This window comes from Neovison vison, chromosome 7 (assembly GCF_020171115.1).
Source record: "Neovison vison isolate M4711 chromosome 7, ASM_NN_V1, whole genome shotgun sequence".
Taxonomy (NCBI): Eukaryota; Metazoa; Chordata; class Mammalia; order Carnivora; family Mustelidae; genus Neogale; species Neogale vison.
Genome location: NC_058097.1, coordinates 101,005,278 through 101,029,825, shown reverse-complemented (window position 1 = coordinate 101,029,825; position 24,548 = coordinate 101,005,278). Strand labels below are relative to the sequence as shown.

The 24,548-nt window shown below is 50.8% G+C and overlaps 1 protein-coding gene across 2 annotated transcripts; it reads left to right on the top strand.

Moving 5' to 3' along the window:
* The first annotated feature begins 602 nt into the window (after positions 1–602).
* On the top strand, positions 603–19,765 carry LOC122912258 (baculoviral IAP repeat-containing protein 3-like). Of its 2 annotated transcripts, none has more exons than XM_044257782.1 (9): positions 603–1,028; positions 4,256–6,510; positions 6,597–6,696; positions 9,108–9,186; positions 12,345–12,393; positions 14,019–14,261; positions 18,074–18,328; positions 18,728–18,769; positions 19,130–19,765. In XM_044257782.1, exons 2-9 carry the CDS (start codon positions 5,658–5,660, stop codon positions 19,321–19,323), a joined length of 1,815 nt encoding a protein of 604 aa, XP_044113717.1. In that variant the 5' UTR covers positions 603–1,028; positions 4,256–5,657; the 3' UTR covers positions 19,324–19,765. The 2 variants fall into 2 exon arrangements, with proteins under 2 accessions (XP_044113717.1, XP_044113718.1); XM_044257783.1 differs by lacking the exon at positions 603–1,028 and adding an exon at positions 1,438–1,511.
* The last annotated feature ends 4,783 nt before the right edge of the window (positions 19,766–24,548 follow it).

Sequence of the window (24,548 nt, the reverse complement as noted above, 5' to 3'; positions counted from 1 at the left end):
TTCGTTTGGCAGTTGCTTTGCAACTGGGGCAGCTTCTAACATTGTAATGTGAAGTTAAAATTGTGCAGAGAAGAGTTTTTCAAAATTCTTTGGGCGGGTGCTCTTTGGGCGGGTGCATGGTCCGCAGTGTGTAAGACCACAGAGAGGTTTTCAGAAAACGTCTCATGAAGCTTTGAACGGAGCGGGCGCAGGAGAGGACTGACCTTTCCACGTGGAGGATGAACGCAGTCATCCTGGCACGGTTCCAGCGGGGGCCCTAACCGCGGGGCGGCGGGCTGCGGGGCCCTGGAGGTGCGCGCGCTCCCGCGACACGGAGGAAGGGCAGGAGGGGCTGCGGGGGGGTGGCGGGCCTTCTCTCGGGAGCACAGGCCCGGCCGGGCCCGCGCAGCCGGTCGCCGCCCTGGCCGGGCCCTTGGATCCGGGCGCGCGGGGTGCAGGGCGCTGGGTGCGGGGTGCGGGGCGCTGGGTGCGGCGCGGGGCGGGGACTCCAGCGAAAGCCCCGCCCGCGCGGAGACCTCCCCGGGGGGCGGACCGCAGACGGGAGGACCAGGCTCTGCCGCGCGGCGCCCGCTCTAGAGCAGCGGCCCCGCCGAGAGACGAAGCTCTGATGCCCGAAGCCCGAGGGTCGGCTCCGTGCTGGGCCCAGGGAAGACCCCGGCGGAGCGCCCTGCTCCCCGCGCCCCCGGCCGCCGCGCGCACGTCACTGCTGTCGGGAAGCGGGGCGCGGTGACCCGGGCCGCAGCCGCGCGGGCGGAAAGGCCGCGGCCGGCACAGCGGCGCCCCCGGGGTTGCGGAAATCCCCCGGGGAGCTTGCCAGGCCGCGGCCCAGGGGAAGTGCGTGTGGTTACCGCCGCGGACTTCCCCCACGGCCTGCGAGGAAAGCACCGGCCGCGGGCTGCACGGATGGGGGCGGCGGGGCCGCTAAAAGCCGCGTAGGCCTCCCGCCCGCCCCGGAGAGCAGGGCGCCCGCGGCCACCCCAGGACACGGCCGGCGGCAGGCGCGGGCGCGTGGGGCCTCGGGGCGGCAGGTGGGTGACGGGCCGTCGGGGTGCGCGTGTGCGGACGAGCGCGGGCGAGCGCGGCGGAGGGCGAGGGTCGGCCGGGAGGCGGGAGGGCCAGGCGTCGCTGCGGGGACCCCCTGGCCTGTGAGCACCCGCGCGCCAGTCGGCGGTGAGCCCGTGGGCGGGAGGCCCTCGTGGCTGGGGTGACCCCCAGGGCCCGGTGGTGGTCCGCGCCGTGGAGGGTGCCCCCTGCGCTTCCCAGCTGTCCGCCCCAGACGACCCCGTGGAGGAGGGAGTGCCGGCGCGCGTTGGCGCGGAGAGTAGATTTGCGGTCGCGATTCCGGAGGGCAGCTCCGGCAGCCAGCAGTGCGGTTGGTCTAGGTAGCCCGGTGTTGGGGCGCGGCCGATGCCGACGAACTGGGTCTGCCAGTGGTCATCCCAGCCCCCGCCGCTGCCAAGCGCCGCTGTGTGCAGGGACGCCCTCCCAGCACGTTTGGGGCTGTGTTCCCGGTAGGTGCCGTGACTATCTCTGTGGGTAATGGGCTTGCTCGGGCTCAGGGAGGTTTCCTTGCTAAAGGATCTGAATGGTATCTGAAAACCCAGGATCTGTGACTTCAAACCCTGATATTAAGCCATGGGACTTTGTAGTCACTCATGGAGAGCTGATGTTCTTAATACCATACAAATGAGTGTGTTGTGGTCACAGGGTGCTGGGGCAGGTCTGCTGACCTTCCCTTGTTCAGCACCTATGGAGAATGTTCTCCATTTTGTGTGGAGCCCTGTGGATGTTGGCAGTGGGAGGACTGATCCAGAGCTGAAAGCTGGTTCTCCCTGAAGAACCTCAGGGTCTGGGGGAGGCAGGAAGGGAAGGTAAACTCTCCCTCCGGCCTCAGAGCTGTGGGCCTGCCAGGTGCCCTGGAGGGGGGACACGCCCACCAGCCCTGGGGTCCAGAAGGTTACCCGCCAGAGCTGCTAAGAGAAGAGAAGAGGCCGAGACCTTGAGCCATTCAGAACCACTAGAAAGGAGACAGGAACCCCAGAGTGGCATCAAGAGGCCAAGGAAGGAGAACATTTCTTTTCTAAGATTTATTTGTTTAGTTGTGAGAGAGAGCAAGCGAGCTGGGGGTGGGGAGAGGGGCAGAGTGAGCCGGAGAAACAGGCTCCCTGCTGCACAAGGAGCCTGACGTAGTAGGGCCCGATCCTGACCTGAGCGGAAGGCAGACGCTTCATCCACGGAGCTCCCCCAGATGCCCGTGGGATGGGACATTTCTAAGAGGAAGTGGGCCCCAGCGTCAGATGCAAACATTTCCGTAGGTTTTGGAAAAGAAGGCTCTGGTGTTATTAATGCTGACGGTGGTTTCAGACATGTTGGCCTAATCCAGTTGTTCTGGGAGGCCTCGGCTGTAGACGCTTGTGCATTCACGGGCTGTGAAGGGAAAGTGAGACGCCGCCCAGCTGACCCTTGAACAGCTGGGTTCCAACCTCTCACGTCCGTTTACACGCCTACGGTTTCCATCAGTATGGTACAGTGGTGTAAATGCATTTTCCTTTGATTTTCTTCACATTCTCTTCTGCTGACTTTCTTGTAAAAACACAGTACATAATACATACAATATCCAAAATACGCATCCAACGACTGTTACCAGTAACACCTTTAGTCAAGTACAATTTACTACAAAGTTTTTGGGAGTCAACAGAATCAGATTTTCAACAGTGTGGGGAGGGCTGTGGGCACCCCGACCCCTGCATTGCTCAAGAGTCGACTGTAGTTGCTAGAATGGAAAGTGGGGTTCAAAGAGGACTTTCGTTGCTGTTCTCATTCGGAGACCAAGACAGACTTCGGTGTGCCTGCTCTCTTGAAGGAAGAATCGGGAGAGAGGAGGAGGGGAGAGGCTGGGGTTGGAGGCAGATCTCTTATGCAGCAGGTGGGTTGTAGGGAGAAAGGCACGGATTTGGGGGCATGAAAGGGTTACTGCGCAGTGAGGTCTCTTAGGGACACAGAAGGCAAAGCAGTCTTCCAAAGGGGAGCAGGGAGAACTTTGGGAAGGATCCCGAAGGCTTCAGAGTTGCAGGGGGCAGTGGGCTAGGGAGCTGCCTCTAGCCACGGACAGCTGTGCGGGGATGGTGGCCCCAGCCCGTGAGGTGCCGGGCGTCCCCCAGAGCTCTCGGCGGTCTGTGTGCAGAAGCGGCTGGGAGAGTTCGGACGGATGCGGCATGGGTGTTTTGGAGTCTCGTCCTCTGATCATAAATGGTTGCCTGCCTGCCCACGGGAGTCTGTGGGCCTTGTGTGCACAGCTGGGCTTCGGGAGCACAGGGTCAGGGTATAGACCGGCCAGGCAGGCAGCATAAATGACCAGAGACAGGCGTCTCTTTTAAACAAAAACATACTTTATGTGCATATCTTAACGTGTAGGAATAGTCTCCTTTTCCACGAAGAAATATGGCACCTTCATTTTTTTTTCCCAACTTGTCTCTCTTGGTCCACTTTGCATTTCTGTCGCTTTCGACAGACACAGGTATTAGGACAATTTCACTTTCTTAATAATGGCCCTGGCAGAAGACCCGTGGTGCCCGTTCAGTGACACATGTCCTGGACACTCTGCGTGTCAGAGCCGGCACGCCTGCTGGGAACAGTGGCGCCTCCCCTCACGGCCAGCTCCCTGTCGCTGTGTGGGGACTGCCCTGTCGCCCTCGGGTTTTTCAAGAAGAGCTTGGGATCAAGAATGTCATGGGAAGTCTCTTACTTTTAAAAAATGTTGGTAATTAATTACAACATTAAAGAAGAAAACCTGTGATCCTGGGGCACCTGGGTGGTTCAGTCAGTTAAACATCTGCCTTAGGCTCTGCTCATGGTCCCGGGGTCCCGAGATCAAGCCCCACATAGGGCTCCCTGCTCAGCGGGGAGTCTGCTTCTCCCTCTGCCCCTTCCCTTCCCCCAGGGGAGTCCCCACCATGTGCGTGGGAATTCTGTTGTTTCTGTAACTCTTCTCTGTAAAAATTTCAAAATAGCAAGTTACAGGAATGAGTCAAGCACCGAGGTCTAACCCAGCATGAGCCAGGCCTCCTCGCACTCCTGCTGGCACCGGCTGGAGCCAGTGGGTCCCCCCAGGATTTCTCGGTCCTGCAGGACCTTGTGGGCGCGGCGCCCAGTCCTGCATGAGCAGCCTCTGCGCTGGGGGAAAGGTTTGAAGAGAGCACTGTGTTACAGCTATGGATTATTTGACTTTGAAACTGTCTTTCTTTTTTTAAAACAGGTTTTACAAAAGAGGCAAACTATTCGCCGCCTTCTAGATTTTTTCCAGTTTCTTTTATACGTCAAAACATCTCAAAATGGAGGCCTAAACCCCTTAAAAGGGACTTAGTCTGATCTCCGGGAGGTAGTTTTGTGCATGAATACACAAATTCAATAGTGAACTGGAGTTTCTGGTATCCAAAGAATGTTAATTTAAAAAAGCCTGGCTCATATGACCGAATCTAGTCCCGTGAGTTCTAACCCTACAGTGATGATAATCTTGATTTGAATCTGACTTGGGGCATAAAGGGGAAGTGATTTTCGCTGGAACACATTGTTGGACCCCTGGCTGCCGTGCAGCATAGAAAAAAGGAACTCGTGTTTGGTAAAGATCTAAAAATGAGTGGCAGTTATCTAGAACGGAGAGTAAACGCTTGGCCCTTTGCTAAAGTAGAGAGATGTGCAGGAGAGACCTCTGATGGGTGGCAGTCAGGAATGCATCCGTCCTGATAATTTAATTGAAATAGAGCCACTGTAATTCAGCCACCAAGCTCCTGACTATGGGAAGTGATTCTTATTTAATAAATTTTGAAACAGGCCTTAAGACCCATCAGCCAGTTCTATCCCCATTTAAGCTCTTATTTGTAGGGAAGTTCTAGATCGTTCTGTGTGCCCTATTAAAATTATTAGAGAAAGAAAAATTATTTAATTTGAGCAAGATTTGGGATATGCTGAGATGTCACTGATTGTAGGACACACTGTCAATTTAAATACTTTTGGGAAATAAAAATCTGCTAGTTAAAATCTGATGTTATTAGCTGTGAGATACCTCTCGATAACAAAGACACTGAAAAGATGCATCCAGAATCAGTGAAATAGGGTCGTGCATTCTCCTTTTAAGGTAGGTCTTATCCTTTTTCTTTCTTTCTGGCTACCAAATTTCGTCATTAATTTCGTCATTAATAAAAAAGCAAGATGAACCTAGTTTGAGTTTAGTTTCTGTAGAGTACTTACTGAGCACGGTTTCCCCTGATAACAAGCCAGCTGAGAACATCCCGCATTTGACGGGCTGGCTGCAGGCTGCCCCATGCCAGGGGGACCAGGCGCGGAGTGGCCTCTGATGCCCCACAGCACCCTGTGCCTTCCTGAAGGGTTATGGTTGTCTTCAGGAGGAGCTGTGTGGCATCTCACTTACACTGGTGTAAAGATTATGCTAAGGGGCCGTGTCCATCATGGTCCTTTGAAATGCGCGTGTGGAAGGCAGAGCGCCAGCCAGCCGACACACGGAGCGCGCGGACAAGAAGACAAGACAGGTGCCCTTGTTGAGCCCCGCCCAGAACCAAAATGAGCCCAAACCAAGAGCCGTGCACAAAACTACCTCCCCCGAGAAAGGCTAGTCCCTTTCCTTCCCTGTCCCCTTCACTATGGACCTGGTCCAGGAGAGCCTCTGCCTGTCCGGCCTGCTGAAAAGCGCCCCCGCGCTTGAGCTGAGGTACGACCACTCGTGCGAGCTGTACCGCATGTCCACGTTCTCGACGTTCCCGGCCGGCGTCCCCGTCTCGGAGAGGAGCCTGGCGCGGGCGGGGTTTTACTACACCGGCGTCAACGACAAGGTCAGGTGCTTCTGCTGCGGCCTGATGCTGGACAACTGGAAGCCGGGAGACCGCCCCGTGGAGAAGCACAGGAAGCTGTACCCCAGCTGTGCCTTCGTTCGGGGTCTGAGCACAGCCTCTGAGCCCGGAGCCCGCCGTCCGCCACCGCAGCCTCCTTCCGCCGCGAGCTCCACACACCCGCTGCCGCCCAGCTTGGAGACCACGGGCTATTTCAGCGGGTCTTATGCCAGCTTCCCATCGAGTCCCGTAAACTTCAGAGAGAACCGGGAGTTTGCTCCCCGGAGGCCCAGCCCCTGTGAGGGAGCCCTGAAGACTGCGGAGGACAGGCTGCTCACCTTCCAGACCTGGCCCTTGGCCTCCCCGCCGGCGCAGGATCTGGCCCGAGCCGGTTTCTACTATGTGGGACCTGGGGACAGAGTGGCCTGCTTCGCCTGTGGCGGGAAGCTGAGCAACTGGGAGCCGAGTGACAGCGCTCTGTCCGAACACCTGAGACACTTCCCCGACTGCCCGTTCGTGGGCCGGCAGCTCCAGGACGCGCTGCGGAGCACCATGTCCAACGCGAGCATGCGGGCCCACGCGGCCCGTCTGCAGACCTTCTGCAGCTGGCCCTCCCGCGCGCCCGTGCTTCCCGAGCAGCTCGCCACCGCCGGCTTCTATTACACTGGTAAGGACGCCCCCGGGCTGCATCTTACATGGGCAGGGTGGGCACATTACAGGAGTTCATATGTTTTGGTCCAAAATTAATTTTAGGTCACAGTGACGACGTCAAATGCTTTTGCTGTGACGGCGGACTGCGGTGTTGGGAGTCTGGAGACGACCCATGGGTGGAGCACGCCAAGTGGTTTCCAAGGTAACTTGTGAAACTCTCTTTGCAGATGGTGGTGGTGGTTGTGAGCTGGGCTGAATGTATCTCCTTAGAATCAGCTCTTGCTGGACTCTGTTTCAAGAAGGCACTTCTGAATAAATTTAGGACAGATGACTTAGAAAAATGATCTGTTTTAGTGGAAGATAGCGGTTAGGGTGTTTCTGCGCATATCAAGAAATATGTATGTTTTAAAATAGTATATGTTTATTAGAAAAACCAAAATCACACCTTGTAGAAAAGTACAGAGAGAAAAATGTAAGCGTCCAGAAGTCTCACTCTCTCAAGAGGACCCGTTTGATGAATGGATAAAGAAGGTGTGGCACAAACATACTATGGAATATTACTCAGCCATGAAAAAGGAAATCTGGCCATTTCCAATGACATGGACAGAACTAGAGGGTATTATGCTGAGCAGAATAAATCAGAGAAAGATTATCGTATGATCTCACTCACGTGGAATTTAAGAAGCAAAACAGAGGCTCATAAGTCAGAATCCGAGAGGGACACAAACCATAAGAGACTCTTAAAGGAAACCAACGGTTGCTGGGAGGGAGGGAGATGGGGGATGGGGTCACTGGGGGGCGGGCATGAAGGAGGGCACGTGACGTGATGAGCACTGGGTGTCGTATGCAGCTGATAAACCACTGACCTCTACCTCTGAAGCCAATAATACACCAGGTGTTAATTAATTGAATTTAAATTTTTAAAAAATGAAGTTATTTTAACATTTGAAAGAAAATAAAGAGGATCAGTAAGCATTTTAGTGAATATCTTTGCAGACATTTTTCATGCATGTATACATATACAGATAAATGTATATAATACTACATGAATTAGGTGTTATAGATGCTGGTTTTTTTTTAAGATTTTATTCATTTATTTGACAGACAGAGATCACAAGTAGGCAGAGAGGCAGGCAAAGAGAGAGAGAGAGGAGGAAGCAGGCTCCCCGCCAAGCAGGGAGCCTGATGCGGGACTCGATCCCAGGACCCTGAGATCATGACCTGAGCCGAAGGCAGCGGCTTAACCCACTGAGCCACCCAGGCACCCCATAGATGCTGTTTTGAAACCTTATGATTTGATTGACATAAGTCAATCTTATGTCTTGGACATATTTCCATTCTTTTGATGTTTAATATTAGTCAATTGTTTATTGCCAGGCACTGTCTTCGTGGTCAAAATACTCAGCTGTACTTGGTCTCGTACATGAATTTAATAGTGGGAGAGGCAGACAGTTAACAACTCACTAAGGCACCTGGGTGGCTCCGTGGGTTAAGTGACCGCTTTCAGCTCAGCTCATGATCCTGGAGTCCCAGGACCAAGTCCCGCGTCAGGCCCCCTGCTCCACGGGGAGTCTGCTCCTCCCTCTGACCTTCTCCCCTCTCATGCTCGCGCTCTCTCTCTCAAGTAAATAAATAAAATCTTAAAGAAAACAACTTAATAAATGAGTTATGTAGCATGTCGGAAGATGGTAGTTTCCATGGATAGAAAGAGAAAACAGAGCTGGCAAGAAGAATCAGAGCCAAGTCGCGATGTTAAATCGGGGGTCAGGGTGAAGAGGGACCCAGCACGTGTGTTTTTGTCACCACAGAACCCCTGGTCGTCCGTTCCTGCGCTTCTGACAGTTCCGTCCTAATTCACACTCTCCTTTTCTCACTGAGACTAGGTGATTTATGATCATCTAGAGTTTCCAGGCTCAAAACTCTTTGTGATTTTAGTGTCACTTACTAAGCTCATAATGACTTGCCTTCTTCCTGTGTTTAGTGCGGTGCTGTCATTTGTAGCCCCTTTACATGCCCCGATGTTTCAGATTTCAAGTTACAGAGATTAAGAATACCTTATCCACGGGTTTTTGAGCAGTGCTGCTGGCCTTTCGCAGTGGCCGTTTTCCGAGCATACGAGATGAAGGGCGGGTTCGCTTTGGTAGGGTGAGGGTCGTCTTGTGCTTGAGCCGGACCGCAGTGTGTGCTGTCTAGGAACTGCCAGATTCGCGAGAATCGGACTCACCAGGAGACGCGTTCACCTTCCTCGTCACTTCCCTTGTCCCTCTTCATATGTTGTAAACTTTCTAATGACAAACCTGTGCATGAACAGGGTCGTCCATGAGAGAGCTTCCTACCTGTCCCCTTGGCTTTCTTCTCAGCGTGCAGCCTGTGGGTAGCCTTCCTCGAACTTTGGGAGAGAGCCGCTGGGGGCTCAGAGTGGAACAGCCTGCCTTGCCCCGGGGCACTGGGAGCCCCGTGCAACCTGCCTCGCTTACGGCGTCTCGCTTCTGCTGTGGGAGGCAAAATGAGTGTCACGTGGTGCCATGATATCCATAGTCGGCGGGAACACTGCACAGGCTACAGATGGTGCGGTTAGAATAACCCCCACGCTTAATGTTGTTTCCATTTTAGGTGTGAGTACCTGATACACATCAAAGGACAGGAGTTCATCAGTCGGATTCAAGCCAGTTACCCTCATCTACTCGAACAGGTAGGGATGGCTTTTTCATCAGTTAACAACAGATAAATTATTTTCTGATAATTAAAGAGTACAGTACTTTAATGAAAAGACAAGAGTGGCTTTAAAAGTACATTCCATTTTTAAAAAATACTCAACATGATCTTAGAATTATTCTTTGGATAAAAATATATTCAGAATTAGAGACTTCCTGAAAAATAATATTTAAGGTATAGCCCCAAGTATTGCTATAATAAGGTCACAATCAGTTGAATTATTTGAGGAAAACATTGGCTGGGATGTAGCATTTAAAATACTAATTTTTGTTTAAAAGACTTGAGAAAGAGAATTTTTTTTTAAGATTTTATTTATTTTTTTGACAGAGAGAGATCACAAGTAGGCAGAGAGGCAGGCAGAGAGAGAGAGGAGGAAGCAGGCTCCCTGCTGAGCAGAGAGCCCGATGCGGGACTCGATCCCAGGACCCTGAGATCATGACCTGAGCCGAAGGCAGCGGCTTAACCCACTGAGCCACCCAGGCGCCCCGAGAAAGAGAATTTTATTGCTCCTTCTAATCTTCCTGGAAGGAGATTGCTGAGAAGATGACGGAGCAGGAGGACCCTAGGCTCCCCTTGCCCGTCCCGTGGATACAACTAGATAAAGCCCCCATCAGCATAAAGAACCCAGAAAATGACCTGGGGACTGGCAGAGCAGACTCTACGCACAGACTCTCTACACTGTGGAGAGCAGGCCACAGGGAAGAGGGCGGGAAGGGCAGAGACTGTGTCCACCTGCGGGAGGGAGCCACAGCCCAGAGGGGGAGAGAAACACACCCACATGCCGGGGAGCCCCCCCACCCAGGGAAGATGAATCCTCATGACATTTAGCTTTGAAGACCAGAGGGGCCGAATTTTGTGAGTTTTTACTGTCAGCAGGACTGAAAACTGGTATTTTAAAAAATCGCCAGGCTTGGCTCTAGGGCAGCTGGTGGGTAAGAGGAAAACTGAGTCCCTGCCCTTAGAGACACAGCACAAGAAACAGCCCATGGAGACGCAGGGTGAGAAACAGCAGATTGAAGAACACACCTGGGCCATGGGGGGCAGAGTTCCTTGTGGTCTCGGAGGTCCCTGAGGGTGGCAAGAGCCAGCACTGGTCTCTGCCTATGCCCCTCGGCGTAAACACACGGCCTCCTGTGGGAACCAGGACGGTGCCGACTCTCACCGCCTCCCTTGCTTACCCCACACCACCTCCTCCCCTGGGCTGGCCTCAGTGCTGGTGCCTGGGCTTCCCTCCTACCAGAAGATGGGCATGAACCTTGCCAACACCAGGTCCTTTGTGGATCCACTCCATCTGAGGCGTTCTTGGTCAGAGCTCATCCAAACCAGGACAGCGCGCAGGCAACCCAACGGGCCACCTCGTCCCAGCTCCCACCCCATCCCCGGCAGCGGGCTGGGAGCAGACAGCTGATTGGCCTGCAGGCCCTGCCCACCAGTGAAAGCTTCTCAGGAACAACACAGAGATGGTGCCCTGTGGTTCGATGCTACTGCAACTCTGGTCTCACTCAGCTCAAACCCAAAGTGACCCCAGACTGGCCCACAAATGACTCAGGGACGAAATCCTGCCCACAACAGACCAAGACAGCCCCTGTAGACGCCTGCACTGAAGGCAAAAGTAGCTCAGCCACAGCAGCAGGACACGGACAGCACACTCGGGAGATAGCCCTGAAGTGCTGGCGGCGGGGGAGTGGGGGACGTGGCACCTCGGGGGACCACAGGACAACCTCTTCATACAGCCACTGCTCTCAGGAGCAGAAGATGAAGCTGTCTTTGCTCACACACAGAACACACACAGAGTTAGACACAATGAGGAGACAGGAATACACCCCAAAGGAAAGAACAGAACAAAATCGCACCAGGAGACCCAGGTGAATCAGATGTAGGTAACATGCCCAATGGAGAATTTAAAGCAGTGATCAGAAGGACGCTCACTGGACTTGAGAAAAGACGTGAGTAGGCCTGTAACACAGAGGTAAAGAGTAACACAGCAGACATGAGTGAGAAACACTCTTTTTAAAAATTTTTTTTAATTTTTAAAAAATTTATTTATTTGTTAGACAGAGAGATAGCAAGAGAGGGAACACAAGCAGGGGGAATGGGAGAGGGAAAAGCAGGGGACCTGCCAAACAGGGAGGTCCCTGATGTGGGGCTGGATCCCAGGACCCTGGGATCATGACCTGAGCTGAAGGCAGACGCATAATGACTGAGCCATGCAGGAGCCCCAAGAAACACTCTTGATGACTTGAACAGTAGGCAGGAAGAAGTGGAGGAATGAATTGATGAACCAAAAGACAGAGTAATGGACAGTTACCAAGCTGAGCAGGAGAGAGAAAAAAAATTGTGCAAAATGGGAATAGACTTAGGGAATTCATTGATTCCATCAAGCATAAAAATACTTGCATAATATGGATCTCAGAAGAAGAAAAGAGAGAAAAGGGGACAGAAAATTTATTTGATGAACAAATAGCTGAAAACTTCCTGAATCTGGAGAAGGAAACAGATATCCAGATCCAGGGAGCAGAGAGAGCCCCCAACAAAATCAACCCAAGGAGGTCCACATTAAGACATACAGTAATTACAGTCGCAAAAAATAATGATAAAGAGAAAATCTAAAAAGCAAGGTGGAAAAAAGACAGTTACGTATAAGGGAAACTCCATAAGCCTAGCAGAGGTTTTTCAGCAGAAATTTGGCAGGCCAGAAGGGTATGGCAGGAGAGAGTCAAAGTGCTGAATGGAAAATAATCTTGGAAAAGCAGGTAAGTGCCTATATAATAGTTTGAGGGTCAAACCCTTTTTAGCCACAGTCGGTAGAACTGCTATAGGATCCAACTTACCCCAAACGATGACCCAGGAAATGTAAGATGCTGGGGATGAAATGCAAACAGCGATTGTCTCCTAGCTCACTGGAAGGTGTGGCACTTTTCTTGCTGTTATGAATATAGAGTCCATGAGAAAGAGTTTCTGGTGTTGAGAATAGCTCTTGAATGTAAATGATAAAAAATTGCTTTCAAGATAAAAAAATCATTTTGCCTACAAGCACGTCAATTTGCAATAAGTTGAATAAAATAGATCTCTTGACTCATTTATATCGTAACAGGCTAAGACTTGTATTTTAATTTATAAATTTTTTTCCTGTAGCTGTTATCTACTTCAGACAACACAGAAGATGAAAATGCTGAATCACCAAGTACGTATAATGATGATAATTACTGCGTTTAAACAGAACCACAGGTACCATGGAGATTGAAAGCTGGTAACGGTCACAAGGTGTACTTGTACGACGCTCTGTGTTATGCGCTCTCAGTGCATTAAGCTGGTGTTTCTTAAACCTTAGCGTGCATCGTAATTGCCTAAGGAGCCAGATTTCTGGTCTCCACTCCGAAGCTACCGTCCTGAGTGGTGTCGTCTAATGGTGGGACGTGAGTGTCTGTACGTGTAATAGACGCCAGGTACCCAGCCTCGCCCTGGTTCTCAGACCCTATGGGGACACGGGCGTGACGACATGCGATTGGTCACATACTCTTTCTGTAACAAGAAAAGGGTAGGAAATATTACCCCTATTCCTCAGCAGGGACCCTGTGGCTCAGAGAGGCTAAATGTCCTGTCTTTTGAGGCTAACCCTAAAAGGTGACAGAGCCAGGATTTGAACAAGCTGTTCTACTCCATCCTTTAGGGTTTAATTCAGTTCAATAAATATTCTGTGTGTCTGGTCTCAGAGACCAGACACACAGAATATTTATTGAACTGAATTAAACCATAGAACCAGAATTAAACCAGGACCTGGAACAGGGTAAACAGAACCCTTGCTCTCGTGAGCGAACAGTCCAGGGGGTACAGATAAGGACGCAGGTAGGAGGAAGGGATATGGTTGGAAAAGTAAAGGGTGCTGTGCTGTGGGAGCCCCTGAGGGCCCACAGCCCCTGTGCTGTGCACCCGATGTTGGAAGATGAGAAAGGCTTTCCAGAGGACATACTTGCCTTGGCACAGAATCGAAGGGAAGGGTAGGAGTTAAGCAGGTGACAAAGGGAGAAAAAGAATATTCTAGGCAGAGAGAACAGTGCATGGAAGGCTTAAGTGACAAAAACAAAACAGGGACATTAGCAGAACTGAACAAAATTCCATACGGCCAGAGTGGGATTTGCGAACAGGCAGATGGAGGAGGCAGGTCCACGCTCCGAGCGATCAGCCAGGCCGGGCGTGACCCGTGCGCCGTCCGTCTGTGACTTCTGGGCGGAGTGTCGCCTGGGAGTGAGAAAGTGGCAAGTAGTGAGACCGAAGAGGCGAGCGGGGCTCGGATGGGTGGCCTCTTGTGAGCCACAGTGGAGCGTTTGTGGGAACAGGGGGATTGTTGCTGGGATTTCTGAAGGAGGGCGACAGCCGGGTTTGTGTTTCTGAAGACACTCCGGTGGCGCTGCTCAGAAGCACTGGACAGGAGGGGCGCTCTGGGAGGCCCACGGGGTGGGGTGAGTGCGGACAGTGACCTCTTTGAAAAACACAGAAAACATAATGGACTTAGAAAGCTCATTTGTTCGTTCATCGTAGGGAGTAAGGAATGCTCAGTGGACGGGATCCCCGACATTCTCTTCCTCCCACTCACAGTTATGCCCAACAATGCATATTTTGAATGGCAGTGTGGTTTTCCATGTTCTTATTTTAGTGACTGGACATGTACATCATGGTTTTAACTTCAATAAAGTTAATATAAAACAATGCCCATATGTTTTCTGGGCTTTATGTTCTTGAAATTGTAGTAACTTTCAATTCAAAAGATACAGCCTCTCCCAGCATGGAGAAATCCTTTATTTCTTGTAGTTGTCCATTTTGGACCTGGAGAAATCCGTTCAGAAGACGCGGTCATGATGAACACGCCCGTGGTGGCGGCCGCCTTGGAGATGGGCTTCGGCAGGAGCCTGGTGAGGCAGACCGTGCAGAGGAAGATCCTGAGCACTGGGGAGAATTACAGGACCGTGAACGAGCTTGTGTCGGACTTACTGCACGCGGAAGACGAGCTCAGGGAAGAGGAGAAAGAGCGAGCAGCTGAGAACAGAGACTCAGGTACGTACCCACACTGACCAGTGTCGTCCCCTGCGCGGGCCTGACGTCACCGTGCAGGTGTGAGGTCACCATGCCATGCGAGGTCCCCGTGCGGGTGTGATGTCACTCTGCAGCTGTGAGGTCACTGCAGGTGTGATGTCACTGTGTGTCAGTCACAGAAAACTCAGGGCAGTTCTGTTCAGTGTTCTCAATTTGAACTCTGGAAAGCTTTTACATCACAATGTATTTGAATTGCCCATCAGTTGATTGAAAATGTGTGTGTTGAGTGAAAGCCCATTCTTTTTTTTTTCTTTTTTATAATATTTTATTTATTTATTTGACAGAACCACAAGTAGGCAGAGAGGCAGGCAGAGAGAGGAAGAGGAGCAGGCTCCCTGCCGAGCAGAGAGCCTGATGCGGGGCTCGATCCCACGATCCTGGGATCATGACCTGAGCTGAAGGCAGAGGCTTTAACCCACTGAGCCACCCAGGTGCCCCATGAAAGCCCGTTCTTAATTTATAGTTGTGCTCTGGGCTGTTGGCCACGTATGGAATCAGTCACCGCTGTGACCCCACGCCCACTCTTGTAAATAGGAGTGGGATCAGGGACGGTCCCTTTAGTACTCGCATCACAGAGCATCTCAGCCCAGGGACACTACCACAGCACTAATATCCCAGGAACATACGAAGCATGATTGAGTGTCCTGCCTGCACACACGGATGGGAGCCCCCTCAGGGGCCCTTCTGTTCCAGAGGGCAGGGCGAGGACACAGGTGCACATTCTCTCAAGACAGGGTGGCCACGACCATCCCTGCCTCTTTGGCTGCCCTGCGGCCTCTGCTCTGCGGCCCTTGACATTCGCTGTCTTCCCCCGAGCACATCCCTTCCCAGCTGGCCACTCTGAATGCCGTCCACACTCGGACCCCGACAGGCAGAGGTGTTCGTCTCTGCTCTGCTGCCCTTTGCCAAGCGTGGACCAGACCCAGAAGTCTTTCCAACATTAGATGCAGCTTTCCACGAGCTCTTATTAGAGGTCTCGGGGTCCCGGAAGCACGGTCTGTCACCGATGGCAGTCGGCACCTACAGCTCTTGGACTCTCTCGGTGTCCCTGAGCCCGCCCTCATGAGTCTCTCAGTCCAGCTTCTGCTCAGGCTCACCGCTGTGTAGCTCTGGCCATTTTACATAAATGACCCGGAGAGTCCCAGGTGTTTTCCCTTAGGAGAGCCCTTGCCCCTGGGTACGCCCACAGCCCAGGAAGGGAAAAGGGTCTGCCCCTCGTGGTTGTCCAGCATGATCTGGAATCTCTTTCTGCCCCGGGTGATTGGGAGGTTGTCCACCAGGCTTCACGAAGCCTGCTCCGTAGGAGGGTTTGTCTTCTGGTCAGCCTGGGCAGTACATCGGATCCTGCCTTTACTAGAGTGTGACTTCCTCGGTTCCGCAAACCACCAGCCCACAGCGGTGCGCGTCCCTGCAGGGGTGGTCTCCGTCTTAGCTGGTGGTCATCTTCCAAAGATGAGAACGCCCCCTCCACAACTGTTTGCGGACGCCCGCGGTGAAACCTCTGTCTTTCTTTCTAAGAAAATCCCCAGTGTGCTGCGATGTCGGCCGGCGACATATGTCGTTTGCCATCGTCAGGTCTCGCAGCGTCCGGTGCCTGTGTCGTGTATGCTGCGCAGCGCCGGCTGCGTGTGCTCGTGCTCAGGCTGTCGGAATGAGCAGATGAAGTATTTCCATTTAGGTTACTGAGGGCTTTACCATTTCCCAAGAACAGTAGGTAAGTAATTTCTTGACAGGTGTGTAAATAAAGAGACAATTTAGGATATTATTTCCAGAGCGAAAGAATAATAGACTTCAAAGGTGTATTCAAATCTTTACCTCTCAGAAGTCAGAAAGAAGACAGTCTGTGACTTTGAAATGAGTTTTTTTTTTCCTCAACCACTAGCAATACAATTTTAGAAATCTTGCGATGCCTGGGTGGCTCAGTTGGTTAAGCATCTGTCTTCGGCTCAGGTCATGATCCCGGGGTCCTGGGATGGAGCCCCGCATCGGGCTCCCTGCTCGGTGGAGAACCTGCTTCTTTGTCTGCCTGCCGCTCCCATGGTTTGTGCTGTCTCTCTCTCTCTGAGCAATAAATACATAAAATATTAAAAAGAAAGAAGTTTTAGGGGTGCCTGGGTGGCTCAGTGGGTTAAGCCTCTGCCTTCGGCTCAGGTCGTGATCCCAGGGTCCTGGGATCGAGCCCCGCATCGGGCTCTCTGCTCAGCAGGGAGCCTGCTTCCTCCTCTCTCTCTGCCTGCCTCTCTGGCTGCTTGTGATCTCTCTCTGTCTATCAAATAAATAAATAAACCTTTAAAAAAAAAAAGAAAAAAGTTTTAAAAATTTCAGAAAACTTGTTACATTAGTCTAAGTTAAATAGAGAAGTAAACCTTAGGGGCACGTGAGTCCCTCAGTCAGTTGAGCATCTGATGATTGATTTTAGCTCCAGTCACAGTCTCAGAGTGGTGAGATCCAGCCCCATGCTGGGCTCTGCGCTGAGTGGGGAGTCTGCTCGTCCCTCTGCCCATTCTCCTCCTCCTCGCCTCACCCCTCTTCTTTCTCTCTAATAAATATTTTTTTTAACAAAAGGACCAGAAATCTTAGATGGAAGAATGAATATATGTCCACGCGAGGTATGAATTCTACATTAATTTTCTGGGGTATCACTGCCTCTGCACCAGATGATTTAACCCAGTAGATGAGGTGCTAATCTTAGCCCCCTGGCTCTGACGTCTCTGTCTCCGCTGCTGTCTGGATCACTAAGACTTGCTTGCCCGGCTGTGCCTCAGGTGTGGATGGAGCGTACGCTTATGCCAGACACCGTGCTAGGCCCGCGTCCTCTTTCCCGGTTCTGCCCAGAGCTCCAGTTACCTTCAGAATGGGTCTCTCTGGCCTTGACTCTTTTACTAAGCACTATTTTTTATTGAATGGTTCTATTTTTATGTCCTGTTACTTGTTAGAGTCATTGTTTCTAAAATCCAACAGTTCTCTTCCCTCAAATAATTTTTTAGACAGCCCATCTTCTGTCATTGGTTATTTTATAGAAAGAGCCTTATGGATCATGGAAAAATTGTGTAGTAATGACTAAACTTAGATTCTATTCTAAGGGGATAAGAAAATTGCAGAATTTCAAAATATAAAATACTACATCAATAGATACAAATTCTGGATCTCAACAGAGAATAGAATGATCCTATAGACTGGATGGTATTACTGACAAGTACAATTTAATTTTTAAAAGGCTGTTAGTGTCTTTCCCCATTTACTATAAAAGATTTGGGTAATGGCAATATCATGTCTAATTTGGGGAAATAATTAAAACTATCCCAGCAGGGAATTTTGGAGATATTTCCAGGTGAACGATAATTTAAGAAATAAACATTCTGTCATTTTAATCTCCTCTGTCTTTCCAACTGATTTGGAATTTCAGTGTTCTTAGGTTCTGCACTGGATTTGGTGAGGGGCTGAGTGGCTGTGCAGAGACCGCGGGAGGCGGCCAGACACCAGTCTGCCACCGTTCCCGTTCCTGGCGCGTCCCACAGCACGTGCTTGCGTCTCTTTGTCCACTGCCAGGTGGGAGCACCGGCACCTCCCGCGGGCGCTGCTGGGAGCACGAACGGAGGGACCCATGACACGCAGTGCTGCCCTCACAGGGTGCAGGTCCTGACGCCGGGCGGCAGGGACCCCCAGGCCCAGCAGCCCCCTGCGGTGCGAACAGGGCATGACTGCAGTCATGTGTCCGTGTGAAGGAGGTCTGAGCGGAGCTGGAATGTGTCTGTGTTTTCTGTTTTCTAAAGACGATGCAGCGTTGATCCGGAAGAACAGAACGGTGCTTCTCCAGCGCTTGACTCACGTGCTCCCGATCCTGGACAGCCTGCTGGCAGCCGGACTGATCAGTGAGCACGAGCGTGGGGTGCTGGAGCAGAAGGCACGGACGCCTCTGCAGGCCGGGGAGCTGCTCGACACTGTGTTAGGGAGGGGCAGCTCAGCCGCCGCCGTGTTTAAAAACTCTCTGCAAGAATCGGACCCCGTGCTCTACAAGCGTATCTTTGGTGAGTGCTGCTTGATGACTCCGGGGAACTTTCTGGGTTAGCTGGAAACACACTGGTAATGTGGCCAGCGGCAGGCAGGGCGCGGAGTGTCAAATCCCAATTCTGCACCCAGCAACAAGTATTACACAGTATGTCAACTCACGGGTACTTAAAATTCAGGTCAGTTCAATTTAAAAAAAGAAAATAGGCTTTCAGCAATACTTTGGGATTCCCAGAGATGATTCAGTCTAATGTATAAGCTTGTACCACAAGATGAAAGAGTTGTGTTGCCCTTGACGTTGTGACAACTGTTGATAGCATTTGGCCCGAGTCTGAGTGGTTCGCTTAAAAATGGATACTTTGTGGCTAAATATTAACTATACTTGTTACTAATAATGCCCTTTTGTGTTTCTCCCCCAGTGCAACAGGACCTAAAGTATATTCCCCCGGAAAATGTCTCAGGTAACATAGTACTCATAATTTATTTATTTATTTATTTTATTTTTTAACATAGTACTCATAATTTAAACCCATAGAAATCATGGGTTTTATTTTCTCAGCTTTTCATTGGAGAAGCAAGTTGCCTTTCATCAAAAATTTTTCCCTCTTGGGGCACCTGGGTGGCTCAGTGGGTTAAGCCTCTGCCTTTGGCTCAGGTCATGATCCCAGGGTCCTGGGGTTGAGCCCCACATCGGGCTCCCTGCTCAGTGGGGAGCCTGCTTCTCCCCCTCTCTCTGCCTGCCTCTCTGGCCACTTGTGACCTCTGTCTGTCAAATAAATAAATAAAATCTTTAAAAATAAAAAATTCTTCCCTCTTTCCAGATTTACCCTTGGAGGAGCAGCTGCGGCGACTGCAGGAGGAGAGGACGTGCAAAGTGTGCATGGACAAGGAGGTGTCCGTCGTGTTCATCCCCTGCGGCCACCTGGTCGTGTGCCAGGAGTGCGCCCCATCTCTGAGAAGGTGTCCTATCTGTCGGGGCGCAGTCAAGGGCACAGTGCGTACGTTTCTTTCATGAAAGTGATTCCACACGCCATCTATACTTTTAAAAATAGTGGATTAAATGTATTGTAACTTTGACTACTGTACTGTAGTTTGTTTCCCTAACACTTTTTACCTCTTTGCTGCTCAAAACTGGTTTATTTAAATATCTGTCTAAACCCCGTGAGCTGTGGGCTCCTAAGAGAGAGGAGAATGATCAGCTTTTGCTCGTGTGAACAAAGACACAGCATTACAGGCACAATGCTAAGTCAGAATTGCTGCTGAAATGCTGGCTGAATGAAGCTTTCAGAAGTTTAAATACTTTGGAGTTGTATTAAGAAACAGGAGCATGGAAGACCTGCCTTTCTGGACGCGCTTCCTGCTGGTAGAAGGTCTTGACACTTGCCGAATGACTCTGGGGACTTGGCGGTTTTGTGAAGAGAGCTGTGGCCGGCGTTTTAATAAAGCCGTTAGAGTAACTGTTGTTCTTAATGTCTGTATTTCTGGATCCGTTTACTCCCTCCCAGGGTCCTCCTCCTCCTCCTTAAGACCCCGTGGGTGTTGAACTCTCTTTAGATCCCTTTCTCAAAGATGGTTTTTCATCCCCACCAAAGATCCCGGGGTTGGCGGATCCGCACCCGGCTTTCCTCGGCAGGCGGGATGTGTGCGTCGAGATCAGCAAGCTTGCTTGTTCGTTCAGGAGGTCTCGTGCCTGCCCTACCCATCAGGAAACGTTCCTTGTTGTCCTCACCACTGTGCTCTGAGATCCGGGACTCGGCCTACATGTGAGCAGCCCATTCTGGGGAATGGATTTTTTTTTTTTAAATATTTATTTATTTATTTGACAGAGAGAGATCACAAGTAGACAGAGAGGCAGGCAGAGAGAGAGGGAAGCAGGCTCCCTACTGAGCAGAGAGCCCGATGCAGGACTCGATCCCAGGACCCTGAGATCATGACCTGAGCCGAAGGCAGCGGCCTAACCCACTGAGCCACCCAGGCGCCCCCTGGGGAATGAATTTATTCTGTACTGTCTGGGCAGGACATTTGCCTCGGTCGCGTTACTTTCTGGTACTCAGCACGCCCAACTCATCATTCTCTATCCTTTGTTTTCTGTAGAGTCACTGGGGCTTTAAAACCGGAAGGAACACTGAAGTGGTGGATATTGTCGGGGGAAAAGCAAAGGTCCGTCCGCTAAAGCACTTCTAGATGTGTGCTGGGGTCCTCCAGAGACAGGTTAGGAACCCAGCGAGGACAAGAGGGTCCATTTCTCGGTGCAGGGACACTTACTCCTTTGGGCAGCCGCTGACTTTGGATCCCTGTGAAGAGGCTCCGGTGGCTGGTCACGTGGCACCAGCTCCCTCCTGGGACTCCCAAAAACGGCGGTTGTGTTGTATTGCTGAGGCCCTTCATAACCTAACATTGTTATAGGATAAATATTTACAAAGGACATTCCCTTCTTGCAACGTTTTTTAAAAATCTGGGTCTTACTGCATACTACACTTACTGTTTTGATTTTGCCTTCTCCACTGTGAAACTCTTGTACATTGGTCATTTTGGTAATACACAGCCAACATAGCCAACTTGTTTATCCAAATGTTTTGTTATTCCTCCAGGTGTTCTTTGACTTCAAAACCTGTTTTAGAAAAAATAAATCACTGTAGATACCAATGGTAGCTCAGCGCGCTGACGGTCAGGCACCATTGTGGAGGGCTTGACCTGCATTCATTCATTTGATTCTCTCCAGCCTTGTCCCCTCTGTCCCAATCCAGTCTGGTCTGTGGTGCCCTGAATCAGTGGTTTAAACCTCAGTGTACAAGGTACACGGTCCGTGCTGGAGTTAGAGCGTGGCGCCGAGCGTAATTCCGTACTTGGGTCGTGGTCACGACGTGTCTCTCTTGTCCGCCCGGACAGTTTCGTGGTGCTCGTAGCTCCTGGTCCCTGTTTGGTCACAGTCAACGTCCTTCAGCTGTGTTCACCTCCTTCTGATGTTGCACGTATCCTAGTAGACCTTGTGGGTATTTACGAGGCAAATTCCAGGCAAAACTATCAGACGGAGTGTTGAAGGGATTCACTCTCTCAGAAGCAGCACTAACATCCTGGAACGGAATCAGCATTCCTCCTCCCTGTTAAAGATGTGCCCACACCCACCCCCAGAGGCCCGACGAGTCCGGGCTCAGTCCCACTTTGCACTGTGCAAAGGTTTCAGCTCGCACAATATGCTTCTTGTCAGACCCTCACACGGCCTGCGTGGCTTTCGGCCTCATTTTCTACCCCTTCCCCTGTACAATGTCCCACACTTTCTAAGCATCGCAAGCTCTTTTGCTTCAAGTCTTTGCCTGGCATGTTCTGTCATTCACTCTTCACCTGGGAAACTCCTGTTCCTCTCTCAGGTCTGCTTCCCCGGATGTCACCTCCTCTGAGAGGTGTCCTCGGACTCTGTCACCTAAATCCTCTCTCGGCCTGTCTTCCCAGTGGCCTGTTTGTTTTCGCTCTTTATGACACTGCACAATGCGGTTTGTATTTATAGACGTCTTTAATGTCATACCCCATTGTTAACATTTCCAGGAGAAGAGGAACTATGTGTTTTTGGTGTTTTGTTTTTTTAAAGATTCTACTTATTTGAGAGAGGCAGAGATAGTGAGAGAGAGCACAAGCAGGGAGGAGGGGGGAGAAGCTGGCTCCCCGCTAAGCTGGAGCCCAATGCAGGACTCAGTCTTGGGACCTGAGACCTGAACCAAAGGCAGACGCTTCACCAACAGAGTCCCCAGGCACCCAGAGCCATGTGTTTTGTTCACGAGTGCAGGATCCCATCTACCAGAGAGCCTGACAGAGAACAAGTATTTCTGAGCTTGTGATGCTGAGTTGGGGTGGGGAGAGGGATTTCTTCTCCCTGAATTGCCGCGTTGGTAATCAGAACCCAGATTCAGAGCCATGGGCCAAATACTGCACTCCTTTAGAGATCAAAAGGAATTTTTAGAGAGGAAAGATCAACCCAGGTAAAGACTGATGTGCAGGTTGGGATGTAGAGCTCTGTTCTGAATGAGGAAGCAAGGCATTTCAACTTGGAAAGAGCCTTCCCAGAACACCCCAACACGGGCGTTAGAGTCCTGGCAATAGCAGTGGTAACAGACAGACATTTGCAGGACTCGTGCGTCCTCAGTAGCTACACATGTTACTTACTGGAGATGCGCTGCAATTTTAGAAAGGCCGTGTAGACCAGGGACTGACCCTACAGGCTCTGGGTTCAAATCACTGCTGAGTCACCCTGTGTGACCCTGGGCTACGTACTTAGCAGATGGTATAAGGAACTCTGCTGAGCATTCAGTGAGTCAACGTGTCAGGTGCTTGGAATGCTCACACGAAGTTATCAAGTAGATACTGCTTGTTTTGTTTAAGATTTGTTTGAGAAAAAGGGAGAGTGCAAACACCCAAGTATGGGAAAGGGGGAGAGAGAGAATGTTCAAGCTGACTCAGTGCTGAGCACAGAGCTGGATGCGGGACTGGATCTCCCCACCCCGAGATCAGGACCTGAGCTGAATCCAAGAGTCGGTCACTCAGCCAAGACTGAGCCCCCCCAAGGACCCCACTGCTCTTGTTTCGTAAAGACACAGAAACTGAGCTTAAGAGAGTCTAAGTGTGTCTCCTGAGGTCTCCCAGCTGGTGAATGAGAGGCAGGAGAAGACCTGGGCGACTTTGGGACCCTTTAGTGGTCATTCTGCGGGCAGGACATCAGAGTCCCTTCTGCAAGGAGCCCTCAGAAAGGGGTCATCTGGTCAGTTTGTGTTGATGACAGAACTTAGGTCATGCCTGAAAAGAGTGATCAGTGTAGCTCGCTGGGTCAAAGTCCAATCCACAGTAGCTTGAGCAAATAGCATGATAGCATGTTGTTTGTAACGTAATATGGTGGCAAGTACCACCATACCCCATCGCACCGTTCTCCAGATAGAGTGTTAGGGAGGAAACCACAGCAGGGCGCGATATCTAATGAAACCACAGTTTCAGCCGCCCAGGAGCTAGTCTTTACCGGCCAATCAGGAACACGGAGTCAGCATCGTGGGTCCTCTCTATCCCCTCCCCCACAGGAGGATGAGGTCGTCTTCATAGACCCCCAGCTTCCCCCACCTGAACAATCCTTTTCTCTTGCCAATAACTTTCTTCCCCATCCTCCTTCCTATAAAACCTTCTGTTTTGTACAGCTCCTTAGAGCTCCCCTCCATGTGCTAAAAGGGATGCTGCCCATTTCACAAACCCTTTAATGAAGCCAGTTACATCTTGATTTACTTGGTGAATTTTGTTGAACAGTTGACACCCATGTGCAAAAGAAACATACATGGAAAAGCATTGTTAAATGTATTTGTAAGAACTTTTTCAGTGATGTATCAGTCAGTGGATATTAAAAGTGCCTAAGTATAGGGGCACTTAACTGACCTCAGTCAGTTAAGCAACTGACTCTTGATTTCGGCTCAGTTCTGGATCTCAGCGTCCTGGGATGGAACCCCAGGTCGGACTCTGCACTCAGTGTGGAGTCTGCTGGACATTCTCTCTCTCTCTCCTCCCACGCTCTCTGAAATTAATAAATCTTTAAAAAGTGTCCAACTATACTGTGGTTATCCTTTTGACATTTTGAGAGGTCTTTATACTTGAAAATATTGGGAATTCTGGTGGAAAGTAGATTTGTGTGGTCTGAAAAGGTAGTCCCTAGCACTTAAAATGTCCCCTCCTTTGAATTGAGATGTATGCTAACTATGATATATGTCAAAGACCTAGTACAGAAGAATGTCAAACATCTCAATTTATATTGATCGCATGTTGAGTATTTCAGATATGTTGGCTTATATCAATACTAAAAATAATTTCACTTGTTTCTTTTTACCAGATATGGTTACTAGAAATTTTAAAATTACTTCGGTAGAGGACATTAAACTTCTGTTGGATAGCCCTGGTCTAGATAAATATGGAGACAAGGGTATTGTCAAACTAAGGATAAACTGAAAACGGAGTAGGTTTTTTCCCCCCTAAGAGAGGTTTCTCTATATAAGGGAAATCCCCATTTGTGAGGGGGTCTTCCTGGCCGTACCGGGAAGAGGGGGATGACCAGGTCTCCAGAAGCTCCTACAGCGGAGCAGGCAAGGACGTAGATCAGTGTAGCCGTGTTACCCTCGTGTCCTGTGCTTTTCCGGGAACTTCCCATAGCCCAGTCCCCACCCCGACATCTTTTGTCTTTAGCCGAAGGTGGAGTTCAAGGTGAGGGCTTGGGCTGTG

What these genes read in the sequence shown, in the direction of transcription:
- LOC122912258 (XM_044257782.1), top strand. Translation starts at nt 5,658, where the DNA reads ATGGACCTGGTCCAGGAGAGCCTCTGCCTGTCCGGCCTGCTGAAAAGC. An exon ending in GCTCTACAAGCGTATCTTTG is followed by an intron (nt 18,329 to 18,727) that starts GTGAGTGCTGCT and finishes TTTCTCCCCCAG; the next exon opens with TGCAACAGGACCTAAAGTAT. An exon ending in TCCCCCGGAAAATGTCTCAG is followed by an intron (nt 18,770 to 19,129) that starts GTAACATAGTAC and finishes CCCTCTTTCCAG; the next exon opens with ATTTACCCTTGGAGGAGCAG.